The sequence below is a fragment of the Nematocida homosporus genome (genome assembly GCF_024244095.1).
Source record: "Nematocida homosporus strain JUm1504 chromosome Unknown 4562, whole genome shotgun sequence".
NCBI classification, from domain to species: Eukaryota; Fungi; Microsporidia; genus Nematocida; species Nematocida homosporus.
The window spans coordinates 107,873-127,153 of record NW_026250689.1 but is presented as its reverse complement, the minus strand read 5'-3'; the positions used below and the strand labels follow the sequence as shown (position 1 = coordinate 127,153).

Here is a 19,281-nt window from a genome sequence, read left to right as displayed (position 1 = left end):
TTATTATCATTATAGACCTTTTGTCTGATGCATTAAAGCTGGGTTTGTCGAGTGTTGTAGAATGTTAAATTGGTCTTTAGATCGTGTGTAGATGGTATTAAGGTGATATTATAGTATGAGGTTTAGGAGGAGAGACCAATGGTGAAACCCGATTAAAATTATTAGAACTGCACTATCAGTACAATACTAACTCAGTGCAATGCCAGCCCGGCCAATCTGATTGATGGTCAAGATTAGAATATTTCGCGATCTAGTTTTTTGGACTGGATTGGAATGTTAAACTCAGCACTCACTATAGAAGCAATTGCCCAGCTAACCCAATACATACAGGGCAATCATACTAAACCTTCAGACATGTCCGACCTTCAATGGACTCGACTGCAAGAGAAAGCAGGCAATTTTCTGGTTCATAATAACAGGCTATACTACGCTGGTAGTGAAGAGCATGATAATCTACTAGAAGCAATTGGCAATGATGACAGTGCGAAGTTAGAGAGCATTGCCAAGCCAGTGCATATCGAAAACGGGCATATGGGGCCAGAAAGGCTTTATCAAAAACTTCGATGTAATTATCTGGGCTTCACTCGCAAAGCCATTCGAGAGGTAGTTAGCAACTGCTCTACCTGCACAGCAAACAATCCCATGCAGCATGTTGAGTGCAACTATCCAATGATGCATCTGCAGATTGACTGTATTGATATGCGCCACTTGGCGCACAGCAATGATGGATACGGTTGGATCTTAATAGTTCTAGATGTCTGTTCTAAGTTTATTATGGCCGAGCCAATGATAAGAAAAACAGGCAAGACTGTTGCCAAAAAGTTAAGCCATCTCTTTGCCATAACCACTCGCCCGTGGATAGTTCAATGTGATAATGGCGAAGAGTTTGTCAATGATGATGTTATAGCTCTTATGAAGCGCTTGGGCATTGACTACAGACACAGCCAATCTCATCTACGCATTATGGGCCAAGTGAAGCGGGCTATTCAAAGCCTAGTTCGAGGTCTGTTTGGTTCTGCGACATGCAAGGACCCTGAGCGCTGGATTGATGACCTGGATATTGCCCTTGATTTCCACAACCGAGACCACCATCGAGCCATTAACCAAGTCCCTGTTGATGTATGTTACGGCTGGCCGGCATCTAGCCGCCGCCCAATCATCTTCGAGGACTGTCAAGAGGTTTATGAGCAAGAAGTAACCCGGATGTTCCAATGTGAGCCAGAGAACGTCACCGCTATTAATCCAATACCGAAATGTACTCCTTCCGTAGAAGACCCAAAAATAATGCTTATCCCTGTGAAGATAACTCCAGTCGACCAGCGAATAGATGCCAACCACCGACGGAAGTATCTGAAAGCAATGGACCGAAACCGCAACAACCGTATACGAAAAGCAAGAGCACCACAAGACACTTCTAGTTGAGCAAATCTTACAATGACCTCGCAGTGCATTATAATAACTGTTAAACTTAGATAAGATTATCTTGATATCAACGCAAACTGAACTAATAATAGATAGGATTTATTGCTATTCACTAATTAAAAGATACGTTACTATTTGAGTTAAATTGGGTTGAGTTAAGTAATTGTAGTGCTGGCCTACGACCACTACCCATTTGCCACCCGGTTAACCTAACTCCTGGCAGGTTACTCACTACTTAGTACTACTAAAATTAGCACTACTACTCTAACCCAATAACTAATTTAGTTTTGCAGATCTTATCTGTATTTCGATATGACGTCATCTTATCTCAACATACCCATATTTACTTAATAAAAGACACCACTCATTTCAGGGACTGCCTTTAATAGAGTATGTACTAGTTAAGAAGGACTTAGTATTGGGTGTGACACTAACCCAACTCAACTCAACTCAACTCAACTCAACTCAACCCAATCTAAACTCAACATAACCTATCCCAATTCAATCTCTAAAGATACACGCAATGAATTCTGTGATTTTCTCATCCTCCCATTCATATTGCTGTCTGGGCACGTAGAACTCAATTAACTTATCATGCACTCTATCATCAATCTTCTCTTGGCGCACTTTCTTCTCAGCTCTGGGCATAACTAAACGCATGCCGCTCTTGTAACAGAAATCCTTAGTACAGGCAACAATAAACGGCATATCATCATATTTGCTAACCATTCTTTTACTCTTCTCAGTAATTGCTTGCTTAATACGTTGCTTAATTGGCTTCTGCTTGTTTATCCGGCGCCAAGCCGAACCTTTCATATTTGTATCTGCCTCACTAAGTACTAGTCTAGTTTGAGCTTGTAACTCTTGCCAGGCCCCTTCTAGTCCCTGGCTAAACACCTCTAAGAAACCCACCACATTTGAATCAATTGTACCCTCAACTCCTGCCCTATGCATCAAAGCCAGTACTTTAACTAAGTCTTCAGTTTTATCTTGCTCTTCCAGTACTTCAGGAGTATCTACTACTTCAGCATTCATTTGTTCAATACGTAATAACTCTTCAATCTCATTGCCCGGCTCTAAATCACCTTCTATTCCTTGTGCTCCTACACGACCACTTTCATCGGACTCAGATTCTTCTTTTACTCCATCCATTTCTCTCTCGTATTTAGATAATAAACCGTTAAAGCTTTCATCGCTACTAGCCATTTTGCAATCTTTTGCAAAATTGAACTCTTATCTTACTAGTTTCAAACTCAGCAGGCTTTAATCTCATTTTATATTTCTTACAGAACTCACTAGATCTAATTGAATTATGTTTAAGTTAGGTTTAGATCAAGTTAGGTTTAAGTTAGGATAGGCTTAAGTTAGGATAGGTTTAGATTAGGATAGGTTTAAGTTAGGATAGGTTTAAGTTAGGTTACGTTTAAGTTAGGTTAGGCAACTCAAGTTAAGTCAGTACAAATCCAATCCAATACTAACACAATACTAACACAACCTAATACCAACTCTAGCGTAACCCAAGCCGAAGAGTCACTTTCAGTCGAGTGTACCAATAAAACAACGCAATCAGTTCTAAGATCAGTACCTTAACCTATAAATAGATAGGAATTACAGGAAAGAACATGTCCCCAAATCTAAAAGATGGTTTAGGTCCAGGCGTTGAACAAATAGATAGCAGTTCTTCTTCATTAGATCTAAGTCCACAAGCAATAGACTCAGCACCACTTAACTTAACTCCATTCAACGTAACGTATCCACAACCTCGTTCCAAGTTAAAACAACTTTCTTCCTTTCCAGGTGCTTCACTTATGGAGTACTGCAGCTCTAAAAAGACTCTTCCTCCTCGACACCATCCCATTGTCAATGGCCTACAGCAAAGCAGCCACTACCGCCAAACACATCTTGGGCCCATGAAAAGCTGCACACTAGAAGACTTACCCGAATGTCTAGTTCTTTTCAGCTCCAAAAGAAGAGCTACTCAGCCTATTCTCTTCTATGAATTTCCCAAGACCATTGACCTAATTCTAGAATGGTGCACTAGTTTCCGCCAATTCCTGGCCGATTTTGAAACCGAGCAAGATAAGCTCCAAGTTCTAAACCTCTTCCTCGTAGGCACAGGCCATGAGATATCCAAGCAACACTTAACTTTAGACAAAGCCCTTGACCAGCTAACTCAAATCAGTCTTCACAAACTCCTTACTACTTCACCCACCGCACCCCACCAAGCCCACCATCTACTGATCAGCGACTACGTCGAGGCCCTCACTCGGTTCAACTTCTTACAACAAGCCGAAGAACCCGAAGCCGCCGAAGAGATAAAACGTTCCCTCCGCCGCAGTTTCTTCAGCGGTCTTGGCACACACACTTCCGCCATGCTTGCCACGCGCAACATCAAAAGCCTGGACAAAGCCATCGCATACATCCAAACCCAAGAAAACCTCTGGATCCAAATGCTCTCAATCCATTCCGACAGTCTAGCTCAACTTGCCCCACGCCCACGCCCTCACCACCGCTCACTATCACGTCCAACCCGCCGCCTAAACTTCCACCGCCAATCCACCTACTCCAACCAAGCCAACCGCCACCACCAACCACCCAGCATCTACCAAACCCAATACTGCACCTACCATAAATCCTCCACCCATGACACCTCCACCTGCCGCCGTCTCCACCCTCCCAGACACACTCCAACCCAACACCATCCCAAAAATCATCCACACCCCCATCCGCCCTACTAACTACATACATACTACATACATACTACATACTACATACATACTATCAACTATATACTACACACTACCAACTATATACTATACACTACCAACTCTACATACAGACTACCAACTACAACTATATACTACCAACTCAATCCAGACTAGCCCAATAAACCATCACAACTTAATCTAATCTAATCAAAAACGAACTTAACACAACACAACCCAATCTAATCAAAAACCAACTTAACACAACACAATTTAATCTAATCTAATCAAAAACTAACACAATCTAATCAAAAACTAACACAAATAGAAAGAATCCCGTTTATTGTATCCTACTGCATACCACCCATTTGGGCCATAACCATCTCTTCCTTCTTCTTACGCAACTCTTCATTAGCAATGTACTCTTTCATCATTTTCCGGCTCTTAAAGCAACCAGCTTTAGCCTTTAAGTAAACAGCTCTGTACATTGCCCGATCAATGCGACCCTCGTCCCGGATACCCTTAAGATCCTTTCTAATCGCCCGAATTCTTAACATCCAGATCTTCTTCTCTGGGAAACGAGCATTCCTGGTTCCTCTACGGCGACCAAGACCTCTATGTCTACCCATAGATCTCTCCAGTCGGAACTGTCTCACTCGTCCTCTTGAGTTACCAATCGTTGGTCGTTGCACAATCAAACCGTCTTCTACCATCTTAGTCACTTGCTCTTCAGTCTTTCCTTCTGCTAAGGCTGTTGCTTCACTTGGGTCCAACCAGATCTTATTCTTACCACAATCTAAGACTTTAGCTGCCATTTTTCTTACCTTTGTTAAATCTGGCCGCTCATATTTAGGAGGCTTTTCGGTCCTTTCTGCCATTACTAGGGGCTAAAAATAATTAAAATATAACAATAGTTAGTAGTTAAGTTGATATTAACTTGAGATAAGATTAAGTTGGCATTGAGTTAGTATTGAGTTGAGTTAGAGTTGAGTTAGTATTGTGTAGGGATGGTAGTTGGTAGTAGTTGGTAGTTGAGTTGGTAGTTGGTAGTTGGTAGGGAGAGTTAAAATTTCCTAGTGGAGTAATGGTAGAGATGAGTTAAAATTTCCTTATTGGGTAAGTGATGTCATTGAGTTGGTAATGAGTTGGTAGTGAGTTGGTAGTGGTAGTGGTGGTGGTGGTGTAGCAAAGTAGCAAAGTAGCAAAGTGATTATTTGCAGCCACAATCCCAACGGTTGTCTAGACGAGTACAGTCGAAGACGGGCTTGTTGAGGCGTTTGTTAACGATGTTGTGGGCTTGGCAGAGCCAGGTGGCGAATTCTTCTTGGGTGTTGACTTGTGGGGGGAAGGATCGGACTAGGGCTTGGAAATGGGTGCGGCACTCGTCACAGGGGAACATTTTGGTAAGGAGGTCAATGAGTTTTATGGCGTTGGATTTCTCTTCGCGGGAGGGATAGGCGGGATATTTGGCAGCAATAGTATGGAGAAGAGTCCAGGTGGATCGGCCTAGTTCGTTGCGGCGTTCGGCTTTGGTGGGGGGCATGGTGTAGTACTGGTCATTTGGGGTGGTGAGTTTGGCTGGGAAAAGAGTGGGCGTATGGAAGTATTTACGAGTAACTTTGTAGCCGGTTAAGAGAATCCAAAGGGAAAGGAGACCAAGGCCGGCGCGTTGGAGAAGGACTTCTTTGCGCATGTTGTTTATTTACACGTGAGTAGTATATATGCGGGGTAGGACGGGTGGGATTATAGAGTTGGCCCGAACGAGTTTAGAGGTGGGGATGTTGCTGAACGTAGGCGGGTAGCTAAGAGCGTGGGAAACTATGTGGTTGAGTGCATCTGTATCGTCGGATTGGGGATTATAATGATCAAGTAAATGGCGGTCAAGATGGCGGTCGGCTAGATAGGACTCGATTTGGGTTTCATCAATAAAGGTAAAGAGATTGTTCATTTGTCCGGCTCGACAGAAGCCTAAGTTAACGAAGTAGTTTTTACTGCCGAGTGGTTGGCGGCGGTGGTGTGAATAAACACAAAGAGCTCGACATTCATGAATACGAACCATAACTTGCTGGGAATACGGCGTGACTTCTAAAAAGAGCTTAGCAGTAGCTAGTTTAGTCACTGAGCACATTTTGTACTTCTTAACAAAGGTAGAGCCTTGGGAGATAGGTACTTTGGCAATGCGAATGCAGTTGTCTGGATGGTGTTTAAGACAAATCTTGCCTTTACGTACTCTTTCTTGGATGAAGAGTTGGGCATGACTGTCCTGAGAAAGATGTTGTATCTCTAGTTCGCTTGCTCTAGTTAAGGCCAAAGCCATCACCGGGGCATCAATTGCTTGATTGCGCGGAATAAGGAAGAAGCCCATATCGAGGTCATTATAAGCACGGACAGCTAAAAAGCAACCAAGCAACAAAAGACCTTTCATGCGCCCGCTCCATAAGGCACCTAAATACCGTGAATTTGAAACTGTTTTACGTGGCCTATCTTAATTAGAAAACTAACCAATCACCGCCCAGGCAACCCACCAACCTCACGCCAAGTAAGTTACCGCATGTGTTTGAGTTAGTATTAAGCACGATTAAGCACGATTAACCCGGCCGGAATTGCTATGAACCGGTCTAGCGTAGTACTAAGTTGAGTTAAAATCAAGTATGCCAATAAGACAGATGCCAAGAAGATATTATATTATTAAGATAAACAAAGACGGGTTGCCAAGATAAACAATAGAGTCTTATTCAGATAGAGTAATATTACCCCAGTAAAAGTATATCAATAAGATAAACAGACCACCAGCCAGACTAAAACAATACAAAACCAATAGAATGTTATTAAAATAGAACAGTTAAGACCAGAAACAGAATGGACAAAGAGTACTAAGCCGGGTAAAGGTCAAAATCAAGCTAAGAGATAAGCAGAGAGTAAAACCAGCCGTGTTTGCTAAAAATTTACAGCAGATGGCGGCCATGCAACTCAAACGCACTGGTAAACAGAGTTGTCCAGATTGCAAGGAAGAAGAGAAGATCATTGAAGATTATAAAAATGGGTATAACGTTTGTGGGGCTTGTGGATGCACGATTGGAGGTAGAATTATTGATGAAAAAGGGGAATGGCGAACATTTAGTGATTCAGCTGAAAATCCAAGTCGAGTTGGAGGTCCCAGTAATCCATTCCTAGACTCAGAACAATTAGATACGCTTATCTCTTCAGGCGCAGGTCTTTCTTCCTACAGTCTAGCTAAGACTCAAATGAAAAGCAGTTTAAGAGGACCGGAAAGAGCACTTATTAATGGACTCAATCTAATCACTGCTTTTTGTGAGCGCAAGAATCTTTCTAAGACTATTTCTGATGCTGCTAAGTATATCTTTAAGACCGTAGAGAAGAAGAAGGTTCTGAAAGGGAAGAACTTAGAAGGAGTAGCTGCTGCTTGCATTTATATTGCCTGTCGTAAGGCCGGTTTTGTTCGTACTTTTAAGGAAGTGAGTGTTTTAACTGCTGTGCCTAAAAAGGAAATAGGTCGGTGTTATAAAGCTATCTTCCCGCATATAGAAAAGATGGCTGTTGTTTCGACTGAAGATATTGTGGCTAGATTCTGTTCTGATTTGACTTTAAGCATAGAAATTCAAAAGGTTGCTTTAGCTATCAGTAAAAGAGCGCAAGTTTTGGGATGTATTGCTGGTAAATCACCCGATTCAATTGCAGCTGCTATTATCTACTTAATTACTTACTTATTCCCGACCCAGAAGAAGATCCAAAAAGACATTCAAATAGTTACTAATGTGACCGATGTCACCATAAAGAACACCTATAAAGAACTCCTGCCCTATCGTTATGAGCTAGTCCCAGAAGGTCTAGTTCCTAAAAGCATTCTAGATACTCTTCCTAACTCCTAGTCAGCACCCAATACCAACCCAATACTAACCACCTTAACCCAACTCACCCAACCCAATACCAATCCTAGCAACTAGTAGGTCATTAGTAGATTGCAACCACTTATAGACAAAGACCTACTACCACTGCTACTAATCCAATACCAACACACTACTTAATTTCACTTCGCTTCACTCCACTCTACCCCACTCCACTCTACTCCACTCCACCCAATACTAACCTAACCAATTCAATTAGTCATTAAATTATGCTTAAGTTTCTCCCTCTGTTGGTCCTAAGCACCTTTCCTTTCTTCTGTTTTGGACTGTCAACTGTAGTTACTTCGCTGGTCTTTAGTATAGAAAAGGTTAGTGTTGGAATCTTTCCTTTAGTCCACTCTTTGCTCTATTTGCTAATCATTCTCTGTAGTAATATGCTGTCTGCCTTAATGATTGAAGGATACTTAGCAAATGATTACAGCCGGGTGACTCTTTCAGTTTGTCTTAAAGTCTTCTTTGGTCTCTTCCTTACTTCTTTAGGCTTGAACTTAGTCGATATAGGTATTCTACTCTTCTTGCGTAGTCATCCCATCTATCTTTCTGTTTGTCTGGGCCTGGTTTTCTTAGATACTTTACATCTTATTTGCATTAAGGAGGCCAAGCAAGAGTTAACACCCACTCTAGCTGAGATCCAAAAGAGCCTCAACATCTCGCGACCCCCAGCCAATACTAACCCCGACCCCGACCCCAATCACAATACAAACACCAATACTAATCCCATACCCTCTTCTCCTTCGAGTTCATCCTAATGCCATCTTAATGCCAGCATAGTATTATCTTAATATCAACATAGCCTATCTTAACATATAACTACAATAAAGGCAATAATACTTTAATATCCGATGGAATAAATAGTTGATATCTAGCTGAGTATAATTCACTGGTTGCTTAACTTCATGTCACATTATCCTACCCAATACAAACATGCTTTTCATTGGGGTTTTAATCAATAATACTAACCCAACCCAACTCAATTTTTAACTTAGAAAATTTCCTTTTATGGTAATCGGATACAGTCTAGTCTTATTTAGGGTTTTTTTGATTTTAATTACTAGCCCATGAGTAAACGATCAAAAAACTCTCTAACTAATCTAATTCTATCTTTCTTGATTGTCTTAGGCCTCTTTAAGCTATCATTTCAAAGTATGGCCACAAACGAGCAACAAAAAGACCATCCAAATTACATCTACACCAATTTAGCCAACGGGCTTCAGTATCTTATCCTTGTCCAGCCTGATAGTCCACACACCCAGGTTAGCATTTCTGTCAAGAAACGCTCTTGGGATGCCGGGGTCAGAGGCAATCCTTCAAGCCACCTTTTAGGAGCACTTCTCCGACATAAGCTACAACCCAGAAATAATCACCAGCCATATCAAGAATTTCTAACAAGACCCAATAGCCATACTATCACCGTTAGCCATAACTTCATCACACTCGAGTTCTTCTTAAATGATCCCCAATGCCTAATACCATTTGAACTCTTACAATCAGTTATTACTCCCCAACCCACTTCAGATATAATCGACCAAGTCAAGAGACACCACTTTTCAAACTCACAGAACAACACATCCGACCTTTGCCCTTCCACCGCCGAAATTGCTATGGAATGGGCTGAGACGTTCGATTTCCAAAATATCCGACTTGTAATTGTTTCCCCCAGCCAACCAATAGCTCTACTAAGTTTTCTGTACTGCCACTTTCACGAACACCACCGAGAAACCCTATGTCAAGCGGACAAAATACCCAAAATGTATTCGTTGAATGAAACAGCATCATCCCATCCGACGGTCAACCTACCCCAACTACTAATAGCTCCTAAAACACTCCATTCTTCAAGCTCATCCGAAAAGACAACAATCACTATTATTGTCCCACTTCTTGATAGAATCACACCAGGCACTAGGCCAGTACTAACCGACCTATACCACCTATTCTTCTGCTGCAATATCATATACAATAACTATCTTCAAGCACACCCCAACAATGGCCTTCGAATCAAAGCTATGCCTCTAACTGCTCTAGAAACCACACTAAGTCTTTATATCACCATAGAAGTAGATGACACGAAAACAATAGAGTTTACCGAGGCTCTAGATCTGTTGTCGGGTTTCTTTCAAGCTATCAAAGCCTCTTATAAGCGCCCAGACTCGGTTTTATACCAGTTATACAAAACGCATTTATGCCCCAACCCTGAAAGAGTCCCAAACGTATTGCTATGTACTCTTGCTAATCTGGCATCCGTCTACATGTTCTTTGATACACCAACCAACCTCCTTAATTTTGCCTTTGAACCGGTACCAGATCCTAATATGATTTCTGACTTGGCTGGTATACTCGAAACTGCAATGGATCGAGAGAAATGGAAGGTTAGTGCTGAACTCACTCATGTCCATTGGCAACAATTACCAGGACCGCCGCGGATTGCCCCGATTGTTGCCTCCATGCTAGCCGCAACTGCGAGAGTTGAACGAATCAAAGACATTATATGCATAAGCGAGCCCGATGCACAGTTAGGCCATGCTATTGCCGTCCTAACGAATCAACAGCCCAGCCTTGCTATTTCCAACACCAGTACCGAGGCCAGCCCCCAGTTGCCGAATAGCATTTCTAATCCTGAGCAACAACAGCAGCCACAACGACCTCTATTTGGTCTTCTACCCAACCCCGCCGACGCTTTTCAACAAGCTACTTCTAGCGCACTACCTGCTAATCCGCCCAACGCTAATCCCTCATCAATTGGCACTAGTCAGGTCCTATATCACACACACAACGAGCTGGGTCTTGAAGCATGTGTTGTCACTGATCCCCAAAGCCAGGAACTAGCAACAGCTAGTGTTGTGCTTACTAGCAACGACTATCTTATCGATATTAAAACCTACATCTGGCATGTTGCGCACGTACTAACAGTATTAGAAAGCACTAAAGCCTGTCTCCGGCAATGGATCGAAGATACCGATGTGTTTATCGATGCAGATATTAAAGAAAACGACAAGACTATCGTTATTGCTCGAGGACCAGAGACAGCAATCAAAGGTATATTTGAAGCGTTCTTTATAATCTACAAAAACACCACTATCAATCCTACTCAGGAAGCCACTGCCTTGCTTAAGGCATATGAATTCTTTTCGAACGCAGCCATACAAACACCACCAACTCTACAACAATACTTATTCGCTCGTGTCTGGCGATTGGCTCGATATACACCTAATGAGTGTTGTAGAGCTATCTTGGCAACGAACGCGTCCTTTAATAGCCCCATCGTTACCAAAGCACTAATCAACATAAGAGTAGAAAACACATCACTTGATATCTTCCATCTAATCATTAATACAGTCACAAGTTACATCACACCCCAGCCAATCACTAAGTACCAATTAGTTCGCAACTACGACACAGAGATCTATATGTCCTTAGAGACCGAGCTGATGTCTGCCTTCGTTGGATATTTCCATATCGATCCTATCCATACCCTAGACCGAACAAACTACCACATTCTAGCCTACTATTTATTGCTTACCCAATTCTCACCCAAAAATCTCGCCGACCATCCCAATCTCGTGGAAATAGAATACTGGCTAAACGCCCAGACCGCCACACCACCTTTGACTAGCTCAACAAACCCAGGCCATAGCATCATAAAGCTAAACTTTGATACAGAAATCCTCAAAAAGTTCGACCATTCCATTAATATCTTCGATGAAACTGTTATTGCGAGCTTTAGCTTAAGCGGGCGATACAGTCCTATTGCGGTTTTTAACTCAGCTATGGCATATCACAAATACCTAAGTTGGGCGATAGGGACCTGTACTCCCGAGCTGTTTGAGCTGTACAAGCAACAAGTACAGCTGACGTTTAGTATTGTCAACAGCATTAATCAGCCCTTCACCAAAATCACTCTACTTTTCAGCTGTGATGACTTTTGGAAAGAGCCTTGCTATCAGAAAAAGTTCACAAACGTTCTCCAGAACATAACCCTAGAGGATTTCCGCTTCTTTTTCCTCAACTACTGCAAAGTACCTCTTATCGTTATATATCCGGACGCTTACCAACCATCCTAGTCCCAACTGCCACCGCAAAACGAGCCCGATACATCGAAACAGCCTACTCTATCCAATTAATCATTGTCCTAACCCATATCTGCAGCAAAACGAACCTCAACCACTCCTCCGGATGAACTTAACCCTAATCAGCCCTCTAAAAGTCGCAAGCAAAGTAACCCAACCACGCAATAAAAGTGTCTAGTAAGTCCAGCAACAGCAATAGTAAGTTTAATATAATCAACTCCTCATCATACAAAGCCCATTCTATACCAACCTTATTGGATGTCTAACATAACTGAATTGGCAAATGCCAAACAAGTAGCGAGGCTATCTATTCGAGTAGGGCTGAGTTTGGATTGTGTAGAGTTATTCTAATCCAATACCAACTCAATACCAACCCAATGGTATACTTTCTGATCATCAAATTGAACCTAATATCAACCCAATACTAATTTAATTCGAAATTTGGATAATTTCCTTTTATGGTAATTTGCTGAGGTCAAGTCTTATTTAGGAAATTTCTTTTCATCTTTATTTCCCACCATGAGTAAACGACTAAAAATCACTCCAAACAATCTAGTTGGGCTTTTCTTGATTGTCTTATGCTTGCTCCAGATATCATTTCAAAGTCTGGATCCAGTCAATCAACCAGCTGATTCTTTTAATTCCGATCATTTTACTCTAGATAACGGCCTAAAGTGCCTTACTATTACATATCCTAAGAGCCAGGCCATTCATATTAGTATTGCTATCAAGAAACAACAATCATCTACATCAATCAGTGACAAATGCCTTAGTTTCATTTTACAAGCACTGATCAAATATAAGCTAAACCCGGCCAACAATTACGGGAAATACCAAGAATTCCTAGCTAAACCCAACATATATGACATCACTGATAGCGGTCATTTCATTATCATTGGGTTTTCCTTAAATGACCCCCAATGTCCAATACCATTTGAAATCTTACAAAGAGTTATTGTTCCCCGACCCAGCTTAGATGTAATTAAGCAAGTCAAAAACCAAGTCGATTTAAACCTTCTGCCCATTACACCTGCCGATTACCCTGCCGAAGCCAACATCGCCAAGAAATGGACTGAGATGTTCTCTTTTCCAAACATTCGGCTTGCAATTGCTACACCTAGCCAACCACTAGCTATAGTCGATTTACTAAAGACCCAGTTTTCCTGTCCCAAGCAACCAAACCAAGCTCCTATAATGTATTCCCCTGATGATATCACTCCAGAATTCCTTAACAACCGCCCGCGGTTACTAATACAGCCTAAGATCCCTAATTCCTTAACCCCAACTGAAAAAACAACATTCACTGTTTTTGTTCCACTTCTCAATGATATTCGCAACCAAACTGTGCACCCTCTATCCAGCCTACACTGTCTATTCCATCTCAGCTATAAAATCTACACCAAGCATTTCGAAACACGCCCAGATAAGATTATTTGCATCAAGAACATATCTTTGGCCACCCTAGGCACTAGACTGGGTCTGCACGTCATCATAGAAGAAGATTGCACTGGGCAAATAGAAATTACTGAGGCTCTAGATCTAGTGGAAGGCTTATGTTTAGCCATCAAGATGGCTTATAAGGACCCAGACTCGAATTTATACCAGGTCTACCAACAAGAGACATCCCTCGCCCCCAGTCCAATCCCAAACATGCCATCATTTTTCCTTGCCAACCTAGCATCAGTCCACATGTTCTTCGTTGAACCATCTGACATCATTAATTTTGTCTTCACCCCAACATCTCAACCCCAGGAGATTCACAATCTAGACGATATGCTTAAAAAGGCAATACAACGAGAGAATTGGTACATCAACGGCGATCTCACCTACACTCATTGGCAACAATTGGCAGGGCAACCACTCGCCAGGCCGCTCATTATCCCAATACCCCAAGCAACAAGAGCTAGCAAGCAAATCAAAAACATCATATTACGTAGCAGCCTAGAAGCTCGGCCGAAACGAGTCCGAGCCACTTTATCTAAAAAACAACCCAGAACCTCCAATTTCAACACCAGCGTCCAATCACAGGGCGACACTCCAGGTCCTCAACAAAACCAACGGCCACGACCAGTCCTAGAAACCATGCCATTCATTATGCCCACACCATCCACTAATCCCCAACAAGCCGAACCCGGTACATATCCTGATAACCTGTTAAATCTCAACTCCACGGGCCTCCCACCCATCCTGACAAGTATCGGCAAACATAATGTGCCCGGTCTTGAGGCGCATATTTTCAAAAGCTCTCAATATACAACGCAGGCGGCCATTGCTGTTGTGCTCATTACCAACGACTACCTTGCTAATATTAAAACCTACATCTGGCATGTTGCGCACGTACTAACAGTATTAGACATGGTCAAAGCCCACTATTGGCAGACTATCATGCTTAACAAACTGTTTATTGACGCCGAAGCCAATGACCGTGGCCGAATCACTATCACTATTCGTACATCGGACACAGCAATTAAGGATGTACTTCAACTGTTCCTTTCATACTACAAAAACGCCAGTATCAATCCTACTCAGGAAGTCACTGCCATGCTTAAAGCATACAACTTCTTTGCGAACGCAGCCATACAAACACCACCAACTCTACAACAATGCTTATTCGCTCGTATCTGGCGACTACACCTATACACACCTAATGAGTGTTGTAAAGCTATCTTGGAAAAGAAAGCGTCCTTTAATAGCCCCATCGTTACCACAGCACAAGTCAATATAAGAGTAGAAGACGCCTCACTTGATACCTTCCATCAAATCATTAATACAGTCACAAGTTACATCACACCCCAGGCAATCACTAAATACCAGGCAATTCGTAACTACGACACAGAGATCTATATGTCCTTAGAGCCTGAGCTGATGTCTGCTTTCGTTGGATATTTCCATATCGATCCGGCCAATACCCTAGACCGAACAAACTACCACATTCTAGCATACTATTTGTTACTAGCCCAATTTCCACCCAAAAGTCTCGCCGACCATCCCAATCCCGAGGAAATAGAATATTGGATAAACACCCAGGCCCCCACGCCACCCTCCAGCACATCAGCCGCATCCCCTCCAAGGTTCTTCAACCTAAGCTTTGATGTAGACATCCTCAGGAATCTCGAGTATTCCATTACTATCTTAGATGAGACTATTGCTTTGAATCTTATTTTAAAAGGACAATACACTGCTGCTGCTTTCTTAAACTCGTATATAAACTATAAGTCCTACCTAACGTGGGCCATTGATCAGATTACACCAAAACAGTTTGAGGAGTACAAAAACCTAGCACTAGTTAGGTTTATGCACATCACTAATAGCAAAAGCCCATCCGCAAAAAGATCTTGGCTTCTCAGTTGTAGCGACTTTTGGCAAGAACCCCACTACCAAAGAAAGTTCATAGAAACCCTCAACCAAATAACTTTAGCTGATTTCCAGTCCTTCTTCACCGACCACTGTCAACATCCTCACATCGTTATATATCAAGGCGTCCCAGACCAACTATCCCAAGAACCACCTCAACTACCCCCATTACATTCCCAACTACCAATGCAATATCAGCAACAGCTACTACTATTACAACAACAACAACTATTACAACAAATGGAATTGCAACCCCACCAATTACAACAACTAGCACAACAGCTACAACAGCAGCAGCAACAACTATTACAACAAATGGCATTGCAACCCCACCAACTACAACAACTAGCACAGCAACTACAACAACAGCAGCAACAACTATTGCAACAAATATCATCGAATCCCCAACTACAACAACTACAACAGCAGTTATTGCAACAGCAACTATTATCGCAACAAATATCATCGAATCCCCAACTACAACAACTACAACAGCAGTTATTGCAACAGCAACTATTATCGCAACCACAACCACCACAAAACCAGCCCACTACCTCTAACCAATCATTACCACCACAACCCAAACCTAGACCTACATCAAAGCGAAAACAACACCGACCCAGGTTTATACCTCAAGAAGAACAATCCACCACCCCAGATGAACTCGACTTCAGCCCTCCCAACAAACAACCCAAACAGAGCAATCCATCCCTACAATAAATCCTACCGTCATCTTCTAAAGTGGCAATACGCCGTTTTCAACCAATACTAACCCAACCAATACTAACTTCAACCAATACTAACTTCAACCAAAACATAACCAGATTAGACTAGACACTCTTCATATTTATTGAATAAAGTATTAACGTCAGTTATGCTGTGTATAACACCCACCCTAACATTCCGGGCCACAACATCAACTTAGTACCTTCTTAAACCAACTCCAATCTTTATTTATAGTTTGGAGGTGTACTACCAATCTCCAATCCAACTCAATCATCACCTTCACTCTTAGAACTACTGACTAAGTTCATAATACACCAACTCATCTAATTCCATGTGAAACCGACTACAACAAAACTGCCATAGCATCTAAAACATTCATTAGCCAAGCATGATAATAGATACTCTAAACACAACAACAATCCATCACAATATCATATCAACTTAATACAATCTAAATACAATACAATACAAACTAAATACCAACTAGATAGCATATCAACTTAACACAATCTAAATCCAATATCAACTCAACTTAATACCATACCAGATCAACTTAATACAATCTAAATACAAACTTAACTCAATCTAAATACAATACAATACAATACCAACTAGATACCATATCAACTTAACTCAATCTAAATACCAGATCAACTTAATACAATCTAAATACAATCTAAATACAACCCAATACCATACGATATCAACTTAACACAATCCAAATACAACACCACAACAACCCAACCCAACTCAATCTAAATCCAATATCAGCTCAATACCAACTCAATACTAATCCAAATTGATGTTTATTTCTTCTTGGAGACACCAACAGTCTTACCCTTTCGACCGTTAGATTTAGTCCTTTGTCCGTTGACCTTAAGACCCTTCAACAATCGCAATCCTCTGATATGCTTAACCCGCTTAGCCCTTTCTAAGTAAAGTCTGTAATCAGCCTCTACTTGGTTACCAATCAGTTGAATTGATTGACCAGTAATTACATCTCTTTGTCTGTTAAGGAACCAGAGAGGAATATCAAAGGCTTGAGGATTCTCTAAGATCTTAGAAATCATATTAAGCTTCTCCTGCTCAACTTGTCCTGCTCTTAAGCTAGTATCTATCTCTGCCTTCTTACAGATAAGAGTAGCCATTCTTAAACCTAAACCTTTAATACCTGTTAAAGAACGGACTACTGTTGAACGACCATCTATATTAGTATTGAAGATACGAATGATATCTTGCATTTGTGCTGCTTCAGTAAATCGGAGTGACATTTGCTAGGCTTAAAAAATAAAAAGTAAAATAGATATTGCATTGAGTTGGTATTGAGTTGGGTTGAGTTGGGGTGGGGTGGTAGTGGGGTTAGTAGTGGAGTTGGGTGGAGTTGGTGGGGTGGTGTTGAGTTGATGTTGGATGAGATAAGGAGATAGGTGGCAAGAAGAAATAAATTGTTAAATTTAGATAAGATATAAAATGTAAGATATAAAATGTAAGATATAAGATATTGAGATGTGTGATATAGAGTTGAGATCTGGGTTGAGATATAGGTTAGTATTGGGTGGTGGGTTTAGGTGGGATGGATGATTTGGCGGTTGAGTTGGGCGATGGCGAGTAGGGAGAGGGCGACATAGAGGAAAGATTGCGTATAGGTGGGGATTGAGAGGAATTGGAAGAGATGGGAAAGTAAAATTACAAAGAAGTTGCCTAGGGCCATATTGAGATACCAGAAAGAAAGAACGAGTGCCTTGGCTGAATCTGGGGCTGTGTTGTAGGAGAAAGAAAGACCGGTTGAGCCGACGAAGGCTTCGCCTAGAGTAAGAAATACGATTTGTGGGATTTGCATAAGGATGGTGATATTGGTGCTTAGTAGAAGGTAAATGTCTAGAAGGGAAGCGAGAACAAAGGAAAAGGAGAAGAAGCACATGCCGTAGAAAAGACGTCTTTGGGGAGTATCGGGTAGATGGAGGAATTTGAGGACCTTTTCGGTTGTTTTGGAGAAAACGGGTAGGATAAGCACTAGAATGATGGAGTTAAGAACTTGGAGTTGGGTTGGAGATAAGGTAAAACTAAAACCATGGATGGAGATAGTAGGAGTGAGCTTTCTTGCTTGGTCGACCCAAGTGGAACTTTGCTGGTCGTAGAGCATCCAGCCGATACTAACGGGCAAGAGGCTTTTGATGGTTTTAGTGAGACTAAAAGGTGGTACTTGGGTTGGATGGGGTAGTGTTGCGGTGGTAGTAGCCAGCTCAATAGTAGCTGAGTTGGTATTAATGGGAGTGGAGTTGGTATTAATGGGAGTGGAGGTGGGAGTGGGAGTGATCGACATATGGTTGTAATTGTAATTGTGAGCAATGAGTTGGGTTTTGGCGGAGTAGAGGTGCTTGATGATGGGCATGCCTAGGAAGACTACGAGGGAAAGAAGGAGGGAGAAGAAAGAGAAGGAATAGCCTAGGGGGTAGCAAGTGCTCTTTTGGAAACAAGGACGGTCTATGATAATGGGAATGCCGAAAATAGCGAGGGCACTGCTGATGTTCACTGAAAAGTAGAAGGAAGTAAAGAAGGCGGTAATGCTCTTCTTATCTTTTTGGTCAAACTGGTCGCCGCCGAGGGAAGAAATAGAAGGTTTGATACAGCCGGCACTGATTGAGATAAGAAGGAGGCCGCTGTGTAGAAGTTGCTTGCTTTTAACTATGGAGGAACCGAGTAGGAAGAAGACGCCAACAATGTATGTGCCTAGGAAGAGAATAATTGTAAGGAGCTTGCCAAAGATCCGATCAGAAGAAAGGCCGCCAAACAAAGTAAAGAAGTACGAAAGAAAGATAAAGATGTGAACATAAGCAATGGCTTCTTCACGAGTGTAATCAAAGTAGGAGACTAGGTAAATAAAGAGAATGCCCTTAATGCTGTAGTATGTAAACCGTTCAAAGAACTCGGCGGCTAAAAGGAAGAGAACATGAAGGGGCTTGGGGTTGGGTTTAGCCAGAGATTCTGTGATAGATTGGTGCTTGACTGCGATCGGAGTGTTATAGCTAGACATTGCGATCGGAGTAAGTTGGTGGTAGCTTAGGATTGGGTATTAATATCATG

At 41.8% G+C, this 19,281-nt stretch overlaps 12 protein-coding genes across 12 annotated transcripts; 6 read left to right on the top strand and 6 right to left on the bottom strand.

Annotated features, from left to right (window-relative positions):
- Positions 1 to 273: 273 nt before the first annotated feature.
- Positions 274 to 1,422, top strand: NEHOM01_0082 (uncharacterized protein; the record flags this gene model as incomplete). Its single annotated transcript, XM_051488960.1, has 1 exon — positions 274 to 1,422. One exon carries the CDS (start codon positions 274 to 276, stop codon positions 1,420 to 1,422), a length of 1,149 nt encoding a protein of 382 aa, XP_051344920.1.
- A 501-nt stretch (positions 1,423 to 1,923) lies between these two features.
- On the bottom strand, positions 1,924 to 2,628 carry NEHOM01_0081 (uncharacterized protein; the record flags this gene model as incomplete). Its single annotated transcript, XM_051488959.1, has 1 exon — positions 1,924 to 2,628. The coding sequence occupies one exon, from the start codon at positions 2,626 to 2,628 to the stop codon at positions 1,924 to 1,926; it is 705 nt and encodes a 234-aa protein (XP_051344919.1).
- A 416-nt stretch (positions 2,629 to 3,044) lies between these two features.
- NEHOM01_0080 (uncharacterized protein) lies at positions 3,045 to 4,160 on the top strand (the record flags this gene model as incomplete). The annotated part of the gene is made up of 1 exon (XM_051488958.1): positions 3,045 to 4,160. One exon carries the CDS (start codon positions 3,045 to 3,047, stop codon positions 4,158 to 4,160), a length of 1,116 nt encoding a protein of 371 aa, XP_051344918.1.
- A 317-nt stretch (positions 4,161 to 4,477) lies between these two features.
- Positions 4,478 to 5,005, bottom strand: NEHOM01_0079 (large subunit ribosomal protein L19e; the record flags this gene model as incomplete). The annotated part of the gene is made up of 1 exon (XM_051488957.1): positions 4,478 to 5,005. One exon carries the CDS (start codon positions 5,003 to 5,005, stop codon positions 4,478 to 4,480), a length of 528 nt encoding a protein of 175 aa, XP_051344917.1.
- A 332-nt stretch (positions 5,006 to 5,337) lies between these two features.
- Positions 5,338 to 5,820, bottom strand: NEHOM01_0078 (mitochondrial FAD-linked sulfhydryl oxidase; the record flags this gene model as incomplete). Its single annotated transcript, XM_051488956.1, has 1 exon — positions 5,338 to 5,820. One exon carries the CDS (start codon positions 5,818 to 5,820, stop codon positions 5,338 to 5,340), a length of 483 nt encoding a protein of 160 aa, XP_051344916.1.
- A 9-nt stretch (positions 5,821 to 5,829) lies between these two features.
- Positions 5,830 to 6,552, bottom strand: NEHOM01_0077 (uncharacterized protein; the record flags this gene model as incomplete). The annotated part of the gene is made up of 1 exon (XM_051488955.1): positions 5,830 to 6,552. The coding sequence occupies one exon, from the start codon at positions 6,550 to 6,552 to the stop codon at positions 5,830 to 5,832; it is 723 nt and encodes a 240-aa protein (XP_051344915.1).
- Positions 6,553 to 7,081: 529 nt separating this feature from the next.
- NEHOM01_0076 (transcription initiation factor TFIIB) lies at positions 7,082 to 8,017 on the top strand (the record flags this gene model as incomplete). The annotated part of the gene is made up of 1 exon (XM_051488954.1): positions 7,082 to 8,017. One exon carries the CDS (start codon positions 7,082 to 7,084, stop codon positions 8,015 to 8,017), a length of 936 nt encoding a protein of 311 aa, XP_051344914.1.
- A 245-nt stretch (positions 8,018 to 8,262) lies between these two features.
- Positions 8,263 to 8,802, top strand: NEHOM01_0075 (uncharacterized protein; the record flags this gene model as incomplete). Its single annotated transcript, XM_051488953.1, has 1 exon — positions 8,263 to 8,802. One exon carries the CDS (start codon positions 8,263 to 8,265, stop codon positions 8,800 to 8,802), a length of 540 nt encoding a protein of 179 aa, XP_051344913.1.
- A 309-nt stretch (positions 8,803 to 9,111) lies between these two features.
- On the top strand, positions 9,112 to 12,111 carry NEHOM01_0074 (uncharacterized protein; the record flags this gene model as incomplete). Its single annotated transcript, XM_051488952.1, has 1 exon — positions 9,112 to 12,111. The coding sequence occupies one exon, from the start codon at positions 9,112 to 9,114 to the stop codon at positions 12,109 to 12,111; it is 3,000 nt and encodes a 999-aa protein (XP_051344912.1).
- Positions 12,112 to 12,636: 525 nt separating this feature from the next.
- On the top strand, positions 12,637 to 16,191 carry NEHOM01_0073 (uncharacterized protein; the record flags this gene model as incomplete). Its single annotated transcript, XM_051488951.1, has 1 exon — positions 12,637 to 16,191. The coding sequence occupies one exon, from the start codon at positions 12,637 to 12,639 to the stop codon at positions 16,189 to 16,191; it is 3,555 nt and encodes a 1,184-aa protein (XP_051344911.1).
- Positions 16,192 to 17,003: 812 nt separating this feature from the next.
- Positions 17,004 to 17,468, bottom strand: NEHOM01_0072 (small subunit ribosomal protein S18e; the record flags this gene model as incomplete). The annotated part of the gene is made up of 1 exon (XM_051488950.1): positions 17,004 to 17,468. The coding sequence occupies one exon, from the start codon at positions 17,466 to 17,468 to the stop codon at positions 17,004 to 17,006; it is 465 nt and encodes a 154-aa protein (XP_051344910.1).
- Positions 17,469 to 17,761: 293 nt separating this feature from the next.
- NEHOM01_0071 (solute carrier family 15 (oligopeptide transporter), member 1) lies at positions 17,762 to 19,231 on the bottom strand (the record flags this gene model as incomplete). The annotated part of the gene is made up of 1 exon (XM_051488949.1): positions 17,762 to 19,231. One exon carries the CDS (start codon positions 19,229 to 19,231, stop codon positions 17,762 to 17,764), a length of 1,470 nt encoding a protein of 489 aa, XP_051344909.1.
- Positions 19,232 to 19,281: the final 50 nt, after the last annotated feature.